At 47.3% G+C, this 19,996-nt stretch overlaps 1 protein-coding gene across 1 annotated transcript in view; it reads left to right on the top strand.

Annotated features, from left to right (window-relative positions):
- HEATR6 (HEAT repeat containing 6) overlaps nucleotides 1-19,996 on the top strand; it is a 53,067-nt gene that overhangs the window by 17,200 nt on the left and 15,871 nt on the right. The window contains exons 8-13 of the mRNA XM_087717140.1: nucleotides 461-744; nucleotides 4,275-4,452; nucleotides 5,555-5,761; nucleotides 11,450-11,549; nucleotides 13,960-14,315; nucleotides 18,529-18,651. Of these exons, the coding sequence (XP_087573266.1) occupies nucleotides 461-744; nucleotides 4,275-4,452; nucleotides 5,555-5,761; nucleotides 11,450-11,549; nucleotides 13,960-14,315; nucleotides 18,529-18,651 (1,248 nt within the window). The remainder of the gene's footprint in view (nucleotides 1-460; nucleotides 745-4,274; nucleotides 4,453-5,554; nucleotides 5,762-11,449; nucleotides 11,550-13,959; nucleotides 14,316-18,528; nucleotides 18,652-19,996) is intronic.

Genomic DNA, 19,996 nt, shown 5'->3' with positions numbered 1-19,996 from the left:
CTGGCAACTTTGCACATGCGCACACTGGGAACAGGCTCCAGCTGTTCCTCTCCTCACTGATCTCTGTCTCTGAAGGCAGCTGATAATTGTCAGGTGGCCCTGGCCCCATCTCTGCCTCTGATGCAGAGCCCTCATCAGAGCCTTCCCCAGACTCCAGGACTGGCCCATGTTCCTCCCCAACCTCCTCACTCTCCGAATCTGCTGCCAACTCTGCTGGCTGCCGGCGGGCCACAACAGCACCTTAAGCCAAGAGAATAAGTCTTACGCGGCCTCTTAAGTTGAGATAGATTTCTTGATGCCGAGAGAAAAAATCCTACCCAGGCTATTCTATATTAATATTTAGAAGAAGAAAAAAAAACATTAGATGCTTGGATTGATTAAAGAGAACGGCACACAATCCCTTGAATTGAAAAGGCTTGTGTTTGTAATCATTTCTACGCCCCACAACTACTTCTCACAGAACAGGAGGAAGAAGCCGAAAGGAAAACCGAAGAAAGGGAAGCCGGAAGAAGAAGGAGTAAAAGAGCAGCCAGGAGGTGCCGAAGGAGGCAGAGTGGAGAAACCCACATTAAAGGATGAGTTATCGCAAGATCGGGACTCGAAGATGACAAATTGGGCATTCAGTGATAAATATCCCTCACTTGCGAAAGAGCGTTTATCTTCCCACGCTTTCAGCTGGAAGAGAATCAGCAGCAGTGACTCAGAATATTCTGATGCGGAAGGTGGAATGCAGAGCAAAACAAGGTTTGTGATGGCAACCACTTAAACACACACACACACACACACATCCTGCTGCCATTATGCAGCGTTGAGGTGTGTGTGCCTTTTCCAGCAGCGTGGCTGAATTCTCTTTGACTCGAGTTCTTTCAAAAGCAGATATTTTTTTTCCTCGCTTCGTTTCTTGACTTCCCCTCCCTGCCTCTGTTGGTAACAAGTGCAGGCAGTCCTCGACTTAACGATCCCAATACGGTTGCTAGGTGAGACTGTTGTTAAAGGCTTTTTCTTGCCATGGTTGCTAAATGAATCACCGCAGTTGTTAAGGTTAGCACCACGGTGGTTAAATGAATCTGGCTTTCCCCCCATTGACTGCGGCGTTGTTGCCACACTGGAGGGCTGCTCATGTGTCCTTGCCTAATCAAAAGGAAAACACCAGACAGAATTCCTTGGGATGAGCTAAGCTTCGAAAGAACTTCGAAGGGCTCTTTTATTAGAAAAGTTAGTTACAGCGTCATCAAAAAGGAGCGTATCCAAAGGCATATATAATCACACATGGTACAAGTAAACTAATGAAAAATCACAGCATTCTACAAATAAACCAATAGAAAATCACATCATGGCAAAGGGTGGGCAAAGGGGGAATAGAAAGTTACAAGCTGCATGGCATTGGGAGGGGGAAAGGGGGAATAGAAAGTTACAAGCTGCATGGCATTGGGAGGGGGAAAGGGGGAATAGAAAGTTACAGCACAGCCTAGGGGGGAGAAGGGGCAGGTGTGGGAGTAACTGGCTCACATAGTTCTTGTTACATGAGGCTGCATAGTGAGTCCTGACAGGCCGGAAAGATGTTTCTGGTGCGATGTTTTTGCATCCCTGTGTGTGTGTGTTTCAGACAGCAGAAGCTGCCCTGCACACAAACACCCGGAATGGATTCCAACAATTGACTTTCCTTGTGAGAAGGTCACAAAAGGGGATCACGTGACCCCCAGGACACTGTCATAAATACGAGCCAATTGCCAAGCCTCTGAATTTTGATCATGTGATCATGGGGATGCTACAACGGTCGTATGTGTGAAAAAATGGACATACCGTATTTTTCGGCGTATAAGACGCACCTTTTTCCCTTAAAAAGAGGCTGAAAATCTGGGTGCGTTTTATACACTGAATACAGCATTTTTGGCTTCCTGAAACCCCACCCCTTCACCAAAATAGCCGTGCAGAGCCTTTAGGAGGCTTCCAGAGTGCTCCTGGGGGCTGAGGAGGGCAGAAATGAGCACAAAATGGGCCGTTTTTTGCTCATTTTTGGCCCACCCCCCCAGAAGCACTCTACATGCCTCCCAAAGGCTATCCATGACCTTTTTTTGAAAAAAAAAATGGGCATGAATGGGGAGGTCTGCAGAGTTCAAAATCTTCAAAATCTTGGTGCGTCTTATACTCCAGTGAGTCTTATACTCCGAAAAATACGGTAAATCACCGTTTTCACTGCCGTTGTAACTTTGGTCACTAAAAGAAAAGTTGTAAGTCGAAGATTGCCTAAAAGCAAAGAGAGCGTTTTCCCAATTATTCATGGGTTAATATTTTGCATACTGCCGGCTTCAAATGACACGGGGCAATTTGCATCTGTAAAAATAGCAGTAGCAGTAGACTTATATACCGCTTCATAGGGCTTTCAGCCCTCTCTAAGCGGTTTACAGAGAGTCAGCATACTGCCCCCAACAATCTGGGTCCTCATTTTACCCACCTCGGAAGGATGGAAGGCTGAGTCAACCCTGAGCCGGTGAGATTTGAACCGCTGAACTGCTGATCTAGCAGTCAGCCTGCAGTGCTGCATTTAACCACTGCGCCACCTTGGCTCATAAACAAAACCAAAACCATGGCAACAAATATCCTCGGTACCCTCAACCATGGTATCCTTCCTGATGATCTCAGACGATCGGGGGTGGCAACATGGTTCTCTGCTGGTTTGCCCCCTTTTTTCTGGGGTTGATTCCAGGCAGTGATGACTGGGGAAGGGCAGACACGCCCCTCCCTAGGAGGGTGTTGTAAAGCTTGGTGCTCTCCCCTCTCCTATCCAGGCGAGGCCACTGGGTGAGCGCAAGGGGTGAGATATCCTCAATATGCTGACAAATTAAGCAATGATGTGCAATCTTAATCTCAGTGCTTGGAGACTGAGAGTATGTGTCAGCCTCTATATCGCATTGCTTACTATCGGCTGCCATGGTAACGGGGAGGGAGGGGGTTTCGGTATTTGGGAGGGGATCATGCTGGAGGAGCTATCTCGGGACGAGGAGGGAGTTTTGTTCTCACCATCTTCTGCGCATGCTGAATGGTCCTGTTTAGGTCTGGTCAAGGCCAACCGTCTCTGCATACCAGATGGATGAAACCACCTGAAGATGCACCCCCACACGACACCCTTGGAGGCTGGAGATTGGACATTCGGCTTGGGGTTGTTGGGAGGGGGGAGGGATTTGGGACAGGTACAATTTTGCACCTTTCGTTTCAGATCTTGCTTTACTCCCGATGCTTTCCCTTCATAATTCAGTAAAAGTACCTTTTCTCTACAACTAATGGAGTTGAATAGAATAGAATAGAATTTTATTATTTGTATGCCGCCCTTCTCCGGGAGGACTCAGGGCAGCGAACAATTCAAGGAGGAAAAAGGGGAACATAAAAACAAAATACAAATAATAAAAGTAAGCAACAGTCGCACAACCATACATGTCGAGAGGGGAGGGAACTCATCACCCCCAGGCCTGCCGGCAAAGCCAGGTTTTGACGGCTTTTCGGAAGGCCTGGAGAGAGGTGAGGGTCCGAATCCCTGCGGGGAGTTCATTCCAGAGGGCCGGAGCTGCCACAGAGAAGGCCCTCCCCCGGGTAATAGCCAGGTGGCATTGGCTGGTAGATGGCATCCGGAGGAGGCCAACCCTGTGAGATCTAATGGGTCTGTGGGAGGTAATTGGCAGCAGGCGGTCTCTCAAGTTGGGGGTTTCCTTTCTTGAATTTTGAAGGAAGCATGTTTGACAGTATGGATAAGGAAACATCCGGCTTCAGCTGGACAGTATCAGAGTTGGAAGGGACCTTGGAGGTCATCTACTCCAACCTTCTGCTCTCACAGGAGACCCTATACCAGTGATGGCGAACCTTTTCGACACCAAGTGCCCACCCTTCGCGCACGCTTGTCTGATCCACGACCGGGAAGAGGAGCTGCCCAGCTGGCAAGTGTGCACTGGAAAATAAAGTTCCAGTGTGCGAGGTGTGCATACACACCAGCCAGCGCATGCACTGGAGCATTGGGGGGGGGGGGGAGGACACGCACTTTGGGCACTCGATCCGGAAAAGGTTAGCCATCACTGGTATAGGGTCTCCTGCTTAGGTAGGGTGTGGGACTAGAAAACCTCCAAGGTCCCTTTCAACCCTATTATTCTATGTTCTGTGTTCTAAGATCAAAGATTTCCCCTCCTGCCCACTTTGACCAATGAGACAATGTCATTTACTTAAGGTGTTAAATCAGGTTTTTTCCCCCTCTGCCTATTTATATTTTCTCTCTATTTTCATGCCAGGTCTTTCCAAGCTAAAGTTCGTCAAGGGGCTTTAACCTGCTTCCTTTCCACTGTGAAATCCATAGAGAAGAAAGTCCTCTACGGTTACTGGTCAGCATTTATTCCCGATGAGCCTGGAATAGGAAGCCCACAGACGGTGTCTTTGATGACAATTGCTTTAAAAGATCCTTCCCCTAAGGTAAGAGGATTCGTTACCCTCCTGGCTACTCATCCCGTACGATCCAGCATACAGCCCTCTTCCAAGCACTCCTTGCAAGAGAATGGGATTCAATTCAGTGCAGTGCGGTTCACTTTATCGCGGTGTCAACTCTGAAGCGAACCTGGATGAAGCCCTCTTGCGCTGCCTCATACTTCCCGCGAAGCCTGAGAGGGGGCAGGGAGCGGTGGGGGAGTAGATAGCCTGGCTAACAGTCAAAACAAAAAGTTTTCCTGTGGGAACCAAGGTCATTGTAACAGGTGCAACAGGTGGCTGTTGAAGGAGGAGAGGAGCCTGCCAGCTGTATTCATTGGACAATGTGACCGGTGACACCTGGGAGGTTTTTTTGGTTTTTTTAAAAAACTTTTTTAATTAGGTGAAAACCACGGGACCTTTTAGAGTTGGTTTTTACCGGCTGTGCTGATGGGATGTATCCAATAAACATGTTCTTTAAGGAATCTACCTGCCTCGGAATTCTGCTTTCAATAAGGGTGCCTTATTTGGAACTCTGAAATGTGGTCATAGAACACTACAGCAAAGTTCTCCATCCCACCCCACCCCACTCCATTTTATTTATTCTGCCCTGCACTATCCTATTCTGTTGAAAATAAATTAAATAAGATTTAAGGCAATGGTGAAATCCTCCGAAGTCTGCTACCGGTTCGATTTGTCTGCTGCTGAGTCCATGCTTTGCATGCATGCGTGCCTTGGGCGCGCCCGCGTAGCAGTAAAAAAGGAACAATTTGAAGCCTTCCAAGTCTGCAAAGGTAAGTAGAACAGCATGAGGTCTAGGACACAGGGGTTGAATATGTTTCTTAAAGAGGGTTCAATCCAATTCACTTTAAAGTCCCTCCACTGGCACTCCAGCCCTTTATCCCCAGTGCCCTTTATAACACCAAAGAGCTCTAAAGAGCTTTTGCTAAAGATTTACTAAGGAACGGTCACGTCAATGGCTCAGGTTCTCTTTGCCTTCCATCGGTCAGCCAGAGCCTCCGGCGGTATCCTTGGGAACTGATGTGGAAGATAATTCAGCTCCCGTCAGGTGCCTAGGCTCAGCTCCTGTATTGGTTTTCTTCTGTTGCAGACTCGGGCCTGTGCTTTCCAAGTTCTCTCCGCCATTCTGGAAGGTTCCAAGCAATTCCTGTCCATTGCCGAAGATGCCGTTGATCACAAGAGAGCATTCACCCCCTTCTCGGTGAGCATTGCCTCCAGCATCCGAGAACTTCACCGGTGTATGCTGTTGGCTTTGGTGGCCGAAACCTCGTCCCAAACCCTCACCCAGATAATCAAGGTAAATGCCTGTCTACGGAAGCTGCTTTCGTTCTACTAGTTCTAGTAGTATTGAGTAACAGAATAACAAAGTTGGAAGGCACCTTGGGGGGGGGTCTTCTAGCCCAAGCCCCCCCTGCTCAAGTAGGAAACCCTATACCAGTGACGGCGAACCTTTTGAATTGAATTGAATTGAATTTATTGCACTTATATGCCGCCCTTTTCCCCGGAGGGGACTCAGGGCGGCTCACAATCCAAGTCAGGGAAGGGGATACAGATAAGGAATAAAAAGACAAACAAAACAATACACAATCTAAAAGCACACAACAACCATACCTTTTTAAGGGAGGGTGGCAAAAGCTCTTTAGCCCCAGGCCTGTCGGAACAGCCAGGGCTTTGCGGAAGGCCTGGAGGGTGGTGAGGGTTCGAATCTCCATGGGGAGCTCGTTCCAGAGGGTCGGAGCAGCCACAGAGAAGGCTCTCCTCCGGGTAGTCGCCAGCCGGCATTGGCCGGCGGATGAAATTCGGAGGAGGCCTAATCTGTGGGATCTAATCGGTCTAGTGGAGGTGATTGGCAGCAGGCGGTCTCTCAAGTACCCAGGTCCAATACCATGAAGGGCTTTATAAGTGACGACTAGCGCCTTGAAGCGTATCCGAAGACCAATAGGCAGCCAGTGCAGCTCGCGGAGGATAGGTGTTACGTGGGTGAACCGAGGTGCACCCACGATCGCTCAAGTGCTGAAGTGCGTGCCTGTGTTGGACTGAGTCTGCATGCTCGCCTAGGCCACGACCAGGAAGAGGAGCTGCCCAGGGGGCATCCATGCGCGCACCGGAAAAGGAACTTCCGGTGTCCGGGGAGTGCATGCGCAGTGGCCAGCAAGTCTTCCGGTTACTGCCAGGCTTGCGCACACACCGATCAGCTGGCCAGCACGCATGGTCATGCCTGAAAACAGAAGACCAGCTCTTCCAGTTCCCGGCACTGCCACAGGCACAAAGGCTAGCTGATTGTCGTGTGCGCATGCGTGCCAGAAACCCGGAAGTGGAACAGGCGATGCCATGCATGCCCAATCTCTCTTTAAAAACCTGCAGTGTCACAGATCCTGGAGTCCAGTCATTCCGCTTACGAATTGTTCCCACTGCCAGGAATCTTTTCCTTAGTTACAGGTTGCCTCTTAGTTCCCATCCATTGTTTTACATCAAAGATGATTCAAAGTTAATTGCAAAGGTTTGTCTTAGTTGTTTTATGTAATCATGACTTTCTTCTTTCTATTGTCGGTAGAGTGGCATTACAACAATCTTAGCCATCCCTTGCTAATCCAGTTTTCTGCAGCCTAGAGTCCTCCGTGAACAGGGGTGATAATCCTTGGGGTTCGGCCCAGATCGGCTGAACCGGTAGAGACAATTGTCCCTGGTTCTACGAACCAGTAGTAAAAAAAGCTTCTGAGGATTGTGTGGCTCAGCTCTGACCCGTACGATCGTCGGAAGCTTTTTTCCTCCACTTTTTAAAGCATTTTTTTTCCTGCCTATTCGCTCAAACCTGCAGGGAAAAAATTGCTTTAAAAAGTGAAAAAAAGTTGGCCACACCCACCCAGTCACATGACCCCCCTGCAATTAAGCCACGCCCACAGGTGGGCAAAAAAATTAGATTTCACCACTGTCCATGAACGAGTTGCTTCTATACAGGTAGTCCTCGACTTACGGCCACAATTGAGCCCACAATTTATGTTGCCAAGGGAGAAATTTGTTGAGCGAGTTTTGCCCCCGTTTTACGAACGTTCTTGCCACAGCTGTGAAGTTAATAACACGGTTGTTAAGTGAATCTGGCTTCCCCATTGACTCGCAAAATGTGACCACATGATACCGGGTCTCTGCAACCGTCATAAATATGAGTCAGTTGCCAAGTGTCTAAATTTTAATCATAGGATCATGAACTGTTGTAAGTCGAGGTCTACCTGCAATCTCCAGACAATCCATTTAATGCAGCGTATTTGAATGGATCCCTGCTGGAAGATGATCCCTAAGACAGTGTTTCTCAACCTTGGCAACTTGAAGATGTCCAGACTTCAACTCCCAGAATTCCCCAGCCAGCGAATTCGCTGGCTGGGGAATTCTGGGAGTTGAAATCTGGACATCTTCAAGTTGCCAAGGTTGAGAAACACTGCCCTAAGAGACCAACTTTCAAGTGATAACAGAATTGTTTGTTTGTGTGTGTGTGTGTGTGTGTGTGTGTGTGTGTGTGTTTTGTTTATATGTCTTCAAATCAGTCATGAGGGCGACTGCCAGAACAAGTTCCTTGTTTCCTTGGCAACCTTTTTTGGAAGTGGTTTGCCACACTCTCTTGCCTTCCAACCTAGTGCCTTTAATTGCTGCAGCGAAATGACTCGCTCCATTATACTTAAGGCACTTAAAATATGAATGGAATAGGAATGAGGCAGGAGAGGAGAGAAAGAGAATTCTTTATTGGCCAAGTGTAATTGGACATACTGTATTGTATTGTATTGTATTATTTGTATGCCGCCCTTCTCCGGGAGGACTCAGGGTGGCGAACAATTCAAGGGGGGAAAAAAGGGGAACATAAAAAGACAAAATACAAATAATAAAAGTAGACAACAGTTGCACAACCATACATGTCGAGAGGGGAGGGAACTCATCACCCCCAGGCCTGCCGGCAAAGCCAGGTTTTGACGGCTTTTCGGAAGGCCTGGAGAGAGGTGAGGGTCCGAATCCCTGCGGGGAGTTCATTCCAGAGGGCCGGAGCTGCCACAGAGAAGGCCCTCCCCCGGGTAATAGCCAGGTGGCATTGGCTGGTAGATGGCACCCGGAGGAGGCCAACCCTGTGAGATCTAATGGGTCTGTGGGAGATAATTGGCAGCAGGCGGTCTCTCAAGTACCCAGATCCAATACCATGAAGGGCTTTATAAGTGACGACTAACACCTTGAAGCGTATCCGGAGACTGATCGGTAACCAGTGCAGCTCGCGGAGGATAGGTGTAACGTGGGTGTACCGAGGTGCACCCACAATCGCTCGCGCGGCTGCGTTCTGGATGAGTTGAAGTCTCTGAATACTCTTCAAGGGCTGCCCCATGTAGCGCGCATTGCAGTAGTCCAGTCTTGAGGACTGGACAATTTGGGTTTGGTGCATAAGCTCTCGGTGTACATACAAGCAGCAAGTGACAACTCATGATCATAGATCATAAAAAAGACACTCATCATAAATCATGTGACAACAGTGATGGTCATAGGATACGAAACAAGCAATCAACACAAGTCATACTAGGATGCTAAATAAAACAATATAGGGTGAATCGTAAGATACAAGCAACAAAGTTATAGTCCTAAGAAGATAAGGAGATAGGTAATAGGAAAGATGAGAAGAAGAATAGTAATATAGTCTTACTAGATAGTTTGACAGTGTTGTGGGAATTAGTTGTTTAGCAGAGCGATGGCATTGGGGGGGGGGGACTGTCCTTGTGTCTAATTGTTCTGGCGGGCAATGCTAATCTTTTTCTAAAGGTGTACCAAAACTGTGTGCGCATGCTATCGTGAGTGTGCGTGCATTCCCACCCACCTGTGAATGCCTGAGTGACCCCCCCCCCTTATGCCCAAGCGACCCCCGTGCAGGCAGGGGGGTAGTTTTTGCCTTCCCCGGGCTCCAGAGGCTTTCCTGAAACCTGGGGAGGGCGAAAAACACCCGAGGTTCAGGAATGAACTTCCAGTTGGGCTGTTGGGCCTCCTTTTTGCCCTTTCTAGGCTCTGGAGGCTTTCCTGAAGCCTGGGGAGGGCGAAAATGGCCTCTCCCAGTCCTCTGGAAGGCCAAAAATCAACTGGGGGCTGCCAAGGGCTGCTGTGCCGACAAATATGGCTCCATGTGGCACGTGTGCCATAAGTTTCGCCGTCACGGCCCTATAGCATCGTCTTGAGGGTAGGAGTTGAAAAAGGGTTTTTTGGGAATTTTTTTTATCTCTCCTTTCAAATTCATTCTTAAATATACATTCTTATAATTGCTATTTAACATTTGTCAATTCATATCATTTTTCCGCCTGTATATTTACATTTTCATACTTTCTTATTTCCCCTCCTCCCGATTTAATAATGGGTCGTCTTGAGTTATTTGTTTTGTGCTTTGTTCCTTTCTCTTTCTATCTGTATCTTTTTCCAAGCCAATCATAAAATCGCCCCATGTCCTGTAGTACACCGATTCCTCTTTGTCCTTTATTCTCAGTGTCAACCTATTCATTTCTGCACAATCTAATATCTTCTTTATTATCTCTCCTTCTGAAGGGGTTTTGTATTTGTCCAATTTTGTGCAAATGCAAATCTAGCTGCTGTTGTTATTTGTACAATCAGATATGAGTCTTCTTTAGTATATTTCTCTGGTAGAATACCCAATAAGAATCGTAACCCGACAATTGCGCGATAGACATATGCGCGCCGACAAAATAGCGCCGATTAAAACGCGACGGCAAAATCGCGACGGCAAAATCGCGATGACAAAACGCGATGACAAGCACAATAAAATTGAAAATTTGTTAGGGTTAGGGTTAGGGTTATAACGTACGTATACGCGTCCCACTATGTTAAAGGCCCAGCACACTGTCTATAGTTTCTTGATGACACGATTTTGTCGGCGCGCATTTGTCGGCACACTATTGTTGAAAATCAATTAGCGATTTTGACAGCGCTCATTTGTCTGTTGCAGTTTTGTCGGCGCTCATTTGTCCATCACGGTTTTGTCAGTGAACCAATAAGAATATTTCTGGCTTAAATTCTATGAGCTGATGTATCATTTTCTCTAACCATGATTGTATTTTCACCCAATAGCTTTTTGCGTCTCTACATGTCCCCCACATATGATAATATGTTCCTGGTAGTTGGTGACATTTCCAACATTTAGTTGATTTATTCTTAAACCTTTTTTGCTAATCTTTCTGGTGTCATGTGCCATCTATAAAACATTTTATATAAATTCTCTTTGTATGCTGTTGCCATTGTCATTTTATAGTTCCTATAGTTGAAAAAGTTTATGTCCAAGATGTGAGGGGAAATTTAGCTGGAAAAGCTTAAGAGAACACTAAAAGGTTAAGAAAAGGACAGCCCTCGCCTTCCTCCTTATATTCTTAAACTGACATGCCCCCCCCAAGGAAAAAGGTGGTGTGGGAAATAAGAAAACAGGGTGTTAAAACAGGATCCTAATCCCTCTTTCATACAGGTAGTCCTCGACTTACAATCATTTATTTAGTGACATTGGAAGTTACAATGGCACTGAGAAAAAAATGACCATTTTTTCACACTTATGATGCTTGTTGCCACATCACCTGTGGTCCCATGATGGAAATTCGGCCTCTTGGCAACTACCATGTCCTGGGGGTCATGTCATCCTCAGCGGCTTTTGGCAAGCAAAGTCAGTGGGGAAACCAGATTCACTTAACAACCGTGTTACTAGCTTAACCCTTGCAGTGATCCCCTCGACGACAGCGGCAGGATAGGTCGTAAGATGGGGCAAAACTCACTTAAACAGTCATCCAGGTCATGTTTGTCCCAAAAGGTCCCTTTTCAAAAGGCAACTGGACTTCGTGGTTTGTTTGTTTGGCTTGAAAATGTTTTGCTTCTCCTCCAAGTAGCTTCCTCAGTTCTGCTTAGCAACAGACATTTTGGACTCGTTTGTGGTCCTAAGTCGAAGTAATTTGTCATCTTCCTTCCTTGTTGACAGTGCCTTGCCAATCTAGCCTCAAATGTACCGTACAGCCGCTTGAAGCCTGGTCTGCTATCAAGAGTATGGAACCAGATAAAGCCGTACATTAAACATAAAGGTATGCAGTTATTTTACATTATCCTTTGTGCAGCCGTTCTGTTACTGGTATTATTTGCAGTAAAACGTATTGTCCCAACTGGTTGTTTTGGATGAAGCAATGTTGTGTGTGGCAGTTACAGAAGCATCAGATGGCAGGTAAAGGTAAAGGTTCCCCTTGCACCAGGGGTGGGTTTCAACCGGTTCGCGGCGGTCCCCGTGAACCGGTTCGTCAGCGAACCCGGAAGTAAGTAACTTCCGGGAACGGCGAAGGGCCCACCCGCCCGCCCGCATTCCTTACCCGGTTTTGACAGGTTCTGCGCTTCCACGCATGCGCAGGACGCATACAGCGCCTGCGCGATCTTCCAGGAGCAGCTGGAGCATCGCACAGATGCTAGTACGCATGCGTGCGCTGCGCGCGTGCACGAGGACACCGCCGGCCCCGTTCCAACCGAACCGGTTGGAACGGGGCGAGAAACCCACCCCTGGGCGTGTCAAAATTGTGTGTGTGCATGCTATTGTTCACACACGGATGCCCACACACACGCATGCCCCCGTGGAATCATTTCCAAACTTCCGGTTGGTCTATTGGACCCATTTTTGCCCTCCCCAGGCTCCGGAGGCTTTCCTGGGAAGGCGAAAATGCCCCCGTCCCGCTCTCCTGAAGGCTGAAAATCAGCTGTCCGGCACACGCAGGTATGCTGGAGCTGACGGCTCGCGTGCCAGCAAATATGGCTCCGAGTGCCACCTGTGGCACGCGTGCCATAGGTTCGCCATCACAGTACTAGTGATTCCCGACTCTGTTTTTAGAAGTTTTGCTTGTGAATTATTTTTTACTCAGATCACAAGTTTTGTTCTTTTTAAAAGACACAGGAATATGCCAGCACATAATCTAGGCGCCTTTTTTTGTCTCTACAGAAGTTATTGTCAAATTGGTTAGATCTCGTATATGCGGTTGTCAGCCATCCATGCAAATTTGTGTGGATGTGGGAACTCCCGTGTAATATTAATAATTTGTGTAAAGCCCCGTTCAGCTGCCCTGCTGATCAGATTTACTGTTTGCTTCATGTTTGCTTTTGCTGGACTTCATCTCTGATTATGGTACCAAGTAACCGTTTTGCCGAGTTGGTGCAGTAGTTCCCATCTTCTGAAGTGCTTACTGTTTCTTTTCCCAGCCCCAATCTGATTGCTGCATCCTTTCCTCAAGTAGTTCAGGCGATAGGCTTGGATTTCCACACATTTCTCTGACATTGGGCAGCATAACCAATCCATAGCCGTTGCTCCTTTCCTCCCGAATCTAATGCATCAGGGTGCCATCTTTCTTTGGCTTAGAATAGCTGCTCCTCTTCTGACCCAGCTCCCCAAACATGACAAACATGAACTCAAAGATTCCTTTAATTAGGAGTGTCGGTAACCCAGCGAAAAAGTTTCTCTCTCACTGCAGGCTAACAAGTCCGTCCGTCCGCAAAATGAACACCGTATTTTTGGAGTATAAGACACACTTTTTCCCCTCAAAAAAGAGGCTGAAAAATTGGGTGCGCCTTATACAATGAATACAGCACTTTTTTGCCTCTAGAAACTCCACCCCTTCACCAAAATGACCGTGCAGAGCCTTTAGGAGGCTTATAGAATGCTCCTGGGGGCTGGGGAGGGCAGAAATAAGCAAAAAACATGCCATTTTTTGCTCAATTTTGTCCCTCCAGCACCCAGGAGCACTTTATAAGCCTCCGAAAGGCTATGCATGCCCCTTTTTTGACAAAAATGGGCCCATTTTCATGAAATACAAGCTGTTTTTTGCTAATGGGGGGGGGCACTCCCCAGGAGCACTCTACAAGCCTCATAAAGGTGATGCTTGGCTTTTTGGAAAAAAAAGAGCCCATTTTAGCGAAAAATGGGCCATTTTGGGGAGTTTTTTTTAAATTTGCCTCTTCAAAATCTTGGTGCGTCTCATACTCCAGTGCATCTTATACTTCAAAAAATGCGGTAATTGTCTGCCATATCTATTCATCTCCATTCCCTGCCCTTTATCCCCAGAACTGGGGGGTGGGGGTGGGGGGCTTCACTAGCAGCAGTGGCTCTTCCTTCCTAAGGATCAGCCCACAGATTTCCACTGCTCTCCTTTCCTCTCCTCTGCCTTCTGTGCATCTGGAGTCAGGCACTGGAGTTAGCTGTTCCTCCTCTTCCTCATCAGCCACCTCCAGACCTGTTGACTCTCTATCTGAGGGCTGATAGACGGCCCAGGCTCCACCTCTGTCTCTCTCTCTCAGCCAGCTCCATTCCCTCTTCTCCCTGCTCTCACATTGCCTTGATGCTGATCATGACTCCCATGCCACCGCCTCCTCCTCCTCCTCTGATTTGGCTGCTGGAGGAGATGGTGGCCGATAGGTCACAACAACTCCATGTGTGCTCTCTGTGTTTTTTTTCCTTCCCAGATGTTAACGTTCGAGTGTCAAGTCTCACTTTACTGGGTTCCATCGTGTCGGCTCAAGCCCCTTTGCCAGAAGTGCGTCTCCTTTTGCAGCAGCCTACCTCTTTGGGGATGAGCGACGGCACACCCAGCCTGCCGCTCTGTTCCGGTGCACCTGAATGGCGTAGAGAACCCGTTCTGGTCTCAGGAGAACCATTGCTTGCCCTGGAGAAGACACCAACTGAGCCCTGTTGGCTCCTGCGTCTCTGCATCTCTCTTGCTGTGTTGCCCCGAGAAGATTGCTATTCGGATAGTGACACCAGCTGCCCGTCAACGGTTAGCACCTATGAACCCTCGCCAGTTCGCCTGGAGGCACTGCAGGTAGGTGGATAAAGTTGGATGCTGATAGAATCGCCGTTGTAACTTCAAACGGTTGTAAGTCCAGTCAAGTCAAGGGCTACCTCTATGTTGAACCAGGGAACATGTCTTTCTAGATCAGGGGTGTCAAATTCAAGGCCCGGGGGCCTGATCTTGCTCGCTGGGTGCTTAGATCTGGCCCGCGGGGCCGCCCTGGAGACAGCAAAGGACCCGCGGTGCCTCTGCCAGGGAAAACGGAGCTCTGTTTTAGCTGGCAGAGGGTTGTAGGAGCCTGTCGCAGCCGAAAATGGAGCTCGGAAGGGCTCTGGGTGGCCAGAGGGTTGCAGGAAGCCATCACAATCTAAAATGGAGCTTGGGAGCCCATTTTCGCTGGCCACCACACGTGCCTCCCCCCCAACATACGTGATGTTGAGCTGGCCACGCTCACTCTAGCCACACCCACCCAGGCAGGGGTGGGTTTCTCGCCCCATTCCAACCAGTTCGGTTGGAACGGGGCCGGCGGTGTCCTTGTGCACGCGCGCGGCGCACGCATGCATACTAGCGTCTGTGCAATGCTCCAGCTGCTCCTGGAGGATCGCGCAGGTGCTGTATGCATCCTGCGCATGCGTGGAAGCGCAGAACTCATCAAAACCGGGTAAGGGGCGCGGGCGGACGGGTGGGCCAGTCGCCGTTCCTGGAAGTTACTTACTTCCGGGTTCGCCGACCAACCAGTTCGCAGGGACCGCCGCGAACCGGTTGAAACCCACCCCTGCACCCAGGCCTCCCCGAGGTCATGATGCGGCCCTCAATGAAATCGAGTTTGGCAGCCCTGCTCTATACCCATCCGATTTGATTCAGCAAATGGGACACGTTGCAGATCCCGTCAACCAAAAGTCTTGACTGTTGGGAACCAGAAGATGGTCCTCTCTGCTGTAGCCCCTGCCTTGTGGGATATCCCCCGTAAGGGATTAGAGTGGCCTCAATCTTTGGAGTGTGTTAACACCCCCATTTCTTGGTTTTTATTGTGAGTTGATGATGAACTATCTCGGCAGCTGTACACCTTTATTTTTGGATGCTTTTATTGTTTTAATCGCATTTGTGGTGGAATCTGATCCTAAGTTATCAGAGGGAGCAACCTTTCAGCCTTGAATTGTTACTATGCAGGAAGCAGCTGCAGGAAGGGATGCCCCTCTTAAATTTCTTTCAGCATACTTGTATTTTTCGGAGTATAAGACGCACCAAGATTTTGAAGAGGCAAATTAAAAAAAAAAAGTTTTTGCACTCTGCAGACCTCCCAAAAATGGCCTGTTTTTTTGCCAAAAAAGGGGAATGAATAGCCTTTAGGAGGCTTATAGAGTGCTCCTGGGGTGGGGGAAAATGAGCAAAAAATGGCTCGTTTTTCACAAAAACAGGCCCGTTTTTTGTCAAAAAAAGGGCATGCATAGCCTTTAGGAGGCTTATAGAGTTCTCCTGGGAGCTGGGTGGGGGGAGTGGCAAAATTGAGCAAAAAACAGCCCATTTTTCGTTCATTTCTGCCCTCCCTAGGCCCTAGGAGCACTCTGGAAGCTTCCTAAAGGCTATGCACGGCCATTTTGGTGAAGGGGGCAGGGCTTTGAGAGGCAAAAAACCGCTATATTCAATGTATAAGACGCACCCAGATTTTCAGCCTCTTTTTTGATGGAAAAAGGTGTGTCTTATACTCCGAACAATACGGTAGTTTGAGTGGTGCGGTGGCCTACAGGTGGAGCTCTCGCCTCACAATCAGAAGACTGAGTTCGATTCTACGTAGAGGCAGATATTTCTCTCTCTGGGCACGATGAGAATATCCCACGATGATGGGAAAAACTCTTTCACATTGGGGCCAGGGAGGGCATCCGGCCAGTAAGCACTCAACTCCGTTCAGTTGCCCAGACTCTCTCCCTCAAGGGAGTATGGGGTCGTTAAAAGAGGAGGAGGATTTATCAGACAGTTGTTTAGAGCAGTGGTCTCCAACCTTGGCAACTTTAAGACCTGTGGACTTCAACTCCCAGAGTTCCTCAGCCAGCAAAGCTGGCTGAGGAACTCTGGGAGTTGAAGTCCACAAGTCTTAAAGTTGCCAAGGTTGGAGATCACTGGTTTAGAGTATCCTTTGGTCTGGCAAGAGTTTGTCTATGGGTGAACATAGGATCAAAAACATGCTTTCTTGATTTCCCGTGTCTGATAGCTCTCTGTGACTCTGTGAGGTTCCTGCTTGTTTGCAGGGGCCATTTTGTGTGAAGTCCAGCTGCTTTTGTGTTGTGTGTGTGTGTGTGTGTCAGTTGTGTAGCTTTTGTGTTGTTTTTGTGTAAAGTGTGATAGTTGATTTCTGAGCTCTCTGTGACTCTGTGAGGTTCCTGCTTGTTTGCAGGGCTCATTTTGTGTGAAGTCCAGCTGCTTTTCTGTTGCGTGTGTTGTCAGTTGTGTAGCTTTTGTGTTGCTTTTGTGTAAAGTGTGATAGTTGGTTTCTGAGCTCTCTGTGAGGTTCCTGCTTGTTGCGGGGGACATTTTGTGTGAAGTCCAGCTGCTTTTCCGTTGCGTGTGAGTCAATCGTGCAGCCATGCCCACCCGGTCACACGCCCGCCAAGCCCTGCCCACAGAACCGGTAGGGAAAATTTTTGAATTTCACCACTGATAGAAACTGATAGATTTGTTGGCTGATTGATTGAATACATAGGTACTTATTTTAATAAATAAATACAGATAGAGAAGAAAAAATGAATACTGTAGTAGGCCCAGATCATCTGTGTCATTGCTCCCAAAGTTATTAAAGAGATGCAGAAATCATTCCCAGCACAGTTACACCTGAAAATGCTGCTTTTTCAGCTTCACTCTCCTAACTTAATTTAGGATGCATTAAATCAGGGGTAATCAAGGGGTACCTCCCACAGACCCGTTAGATCGCAGAGGGTCGGCCTCCTCCGGGTTCCGTCTACCAGTCAATGCCATCTGGCTACCACCCGGGGGAGGGCCTTCTCTGTTGCAGCTCCGGCCCTTTGGAATGAACTCCCCGCGGAGATTCGGACCCTCACCACCCTCCAGGCCTTCCGGAAAGCCGTCAAAACCTGGCTGTGCCGGCAGGCCTGGGGTTGATGAGTTCTCCTCCCCTCTCGACTTGTATGGCTGTATGACTCTTGTGTATTTTAATTACGTGTATTGTGTTTGTATCCCCTTTCCCCTTTTGAGTTGTTCGCCGCCCTGAGTCCCTCCCGGAGAAGGGCGGCATACAAATAAATTAAATCTTAATCTTAATCTTAATCTTAGTCAACCTTTTTATACCTACCGCCCACTTTTGTATCTCTGTTAGTAGTAAAATTTTCTAACCGCCCACCGGTCCCACAGTAATAGTGATTTATAAAGTAGGGAAGTAACTTTACTTTATAAAATTTATAAAGCAGAGTTACAGCAAGCCCCTACCGCCCACCATGAAAGCTGGAACGCCCACTAGTGGGCGGTAGGGACCAGGTTGACTACCACTGCATTAGATACTAGAACCTTGCTCTGGTGTGAATCTTTAAATAATGTTCAGTTTGCAAATTCATTGATCTGAAGGTCACAGGAAGTGACAGTACATCTGCTCACCTTTAATATGCTGGATAGTTTATTTCAATTTTTCAAATATCAGCTGACAGAAATTTTAAGAGCCGCGGGGGCCCAGTGGTTAGAGTGCAGTACTGCAGGCTACTTCTGCTGATCACCAGCTGCCAGCGGATTGGCAGTTCAAATCTCACCAGGCTCAAGGTTGACTCAGCCTTCCATCCTTCCGAGGTGGGTAAGATGAGGACCCAGATTATTGGAGGCAAGAGGCTGAAACTGTAAACCGCTTAGAGAGGGCTGTAAAAGCACTATGAAGCGGCATAGAAGTCTAAGTGCTATTGCTATTGCTATTAATGGGAAATGACCTATAAAAAGACTATAATTCATATTTTGTTTTATTTATTTTTTTAGTTTATTCAGTTGATATTGGTGCCCAGTTTATATAAACAACTCTGAGCGGTGAACACTATTTTAAAATATTAATATAAAATTCAAAATAAGAATATACGACAAGAATAAAATGAAAAAAAATGGCAGCCACCTTTGATCACAGTTTTTATTGGCAATAATATTTAAATGGCAATTTAGATATGTTCGCTGTCATACAATAGGTTTCCTATTAAATATTAAAACCCCCATTATGTTTCTTCCCTTTCCTTCCCCTCTCGGCTTCAATCTACTATAGGTTTTAGCTCTGCTTGTGAAGGGCTATTTTATCCTTGCTCAAGGCTGTTTATTAGAACTTGGCGAAGTGGCTTGTAAATGCATGGAGGAAGCAGATCCATCACTTCAGCTCCATGGGGCAAAAGTAAGTACTAATATCCATTTAATGCAGATGTATTCATCCATCAGCCCATGGACCACATGTGGCCCTGGACAGCTAATGTGGCCTCACAAGAACATACAAATATTTAAAAATGTAAAAATAAAGATATACATTATACATGCATATCCACTAACTATACTATATACTTGTCACCCATAAAGCCCTTCATGGTAGTGGATCTGGGTACTTGAGAGACCGCCTACTGCCAATTACCTCCACGCGACCTATTAGATCTCATCGATTAGGCCTCCTCCGAGTTCCATCTGCCGGTCAATGCCGACTGGCAACCACGCGGAGGAGAGCCTTCTCGATGGCAGCTCCGACCCTATGGAACGATCTCCCCGTGGAGATTCGTACCCTCACCACCCTCCAGACCTTCCGCACAGCCCTCAGAATCTGGCTATCCCGTCAGGCCTGGGGCTAAGACTGTAACCCGCCCGAATGGTATGAATGTTGTGTTTTAATTATGTATTGTCTTATATGTTAAAAGTTTGTCTCCCCCCCCCCCTTTGGGTTGTGAGCCGCCCTGAGTCCCCCCAGGGAAAAGGGCGGCATATAAATAAACTTCTACAATCTACAATTTGTTATCTATTTATATATCATATCTATTTAAATGCAGTGCATTAACTAAATTATATATTTCATATGCGGCCCAAGACTATTCCTCTTCATATTTTTTGTTTTATACAGGTTCATTTTATGGAGAATGATATTTAGCTTATAGAAATATTGATTCCTTGTTGATAAAAATATTTCTTATAGGAAATCCCTAAAGGAACATAACTTTATATGATTTAAAAAATAACAACAACCTAGTGGTGCCATTGTGTTAAATTATTGATTCAAAATTAATAAGGAGAGTAACATTAAGCTATAGTCACTACATAAACCACACCTGAATAACTTAATACAGATTAAACAATATTGTGATTTATTGCAATATTAGTTCTGGTCCGGTACAGATAGTTCTCGAGTTACAACCATTATTGGGAGAAGAATTTCTATTGCTAAATAAGTGTTAAGTGAGTCATGCCTGATTTTAACTAATTAATTTTGTTATGCTTTTGAAACTCTAAAGGGATGCTAGACGAATGTTGTAAGTTGAGGACTACCTGCCTAACCATCCCCCTATGGCAGCGTTGGCGAACGTTTTTGGCACCGAGTGATGAAACGGGAGTGCACGCGCACACGCGGGGAAGCACCAGAAACCAGAAGAGCAGCTCCCCAATGTGCATGCGCGCTCTGGGAAGTTGAGTTTCCAGTTTCCGGCGTGCACATGTGTGCTGGTCGTCTGGTTTCTGGCACGCATGCGCGAAGGCCAGCTGGC

The sequence above is a fragment of the Thamnophis sirtalis genome, unplaced genomic scaffold (assembly GCF_051295495.1).
Source record: "Thamnophis sirtalis isolate CommonGarterSnake01/CBP01778 unplaced genomic scaffold, rThaSir2_p1.2 scaffold_6, whole genome shotgun sequence".
Taxonomy (NCBI): Eukaryota; Metazoa; Chordata; class Lepidosauria; order Squamata; family Natricidae; genus Thamnophis; species Thamnophis sirtalis.
Note: the sequence above shows the minus strand (reverse complement) of the source record. Positions and strands in the feature narration are given on the sequence as shown.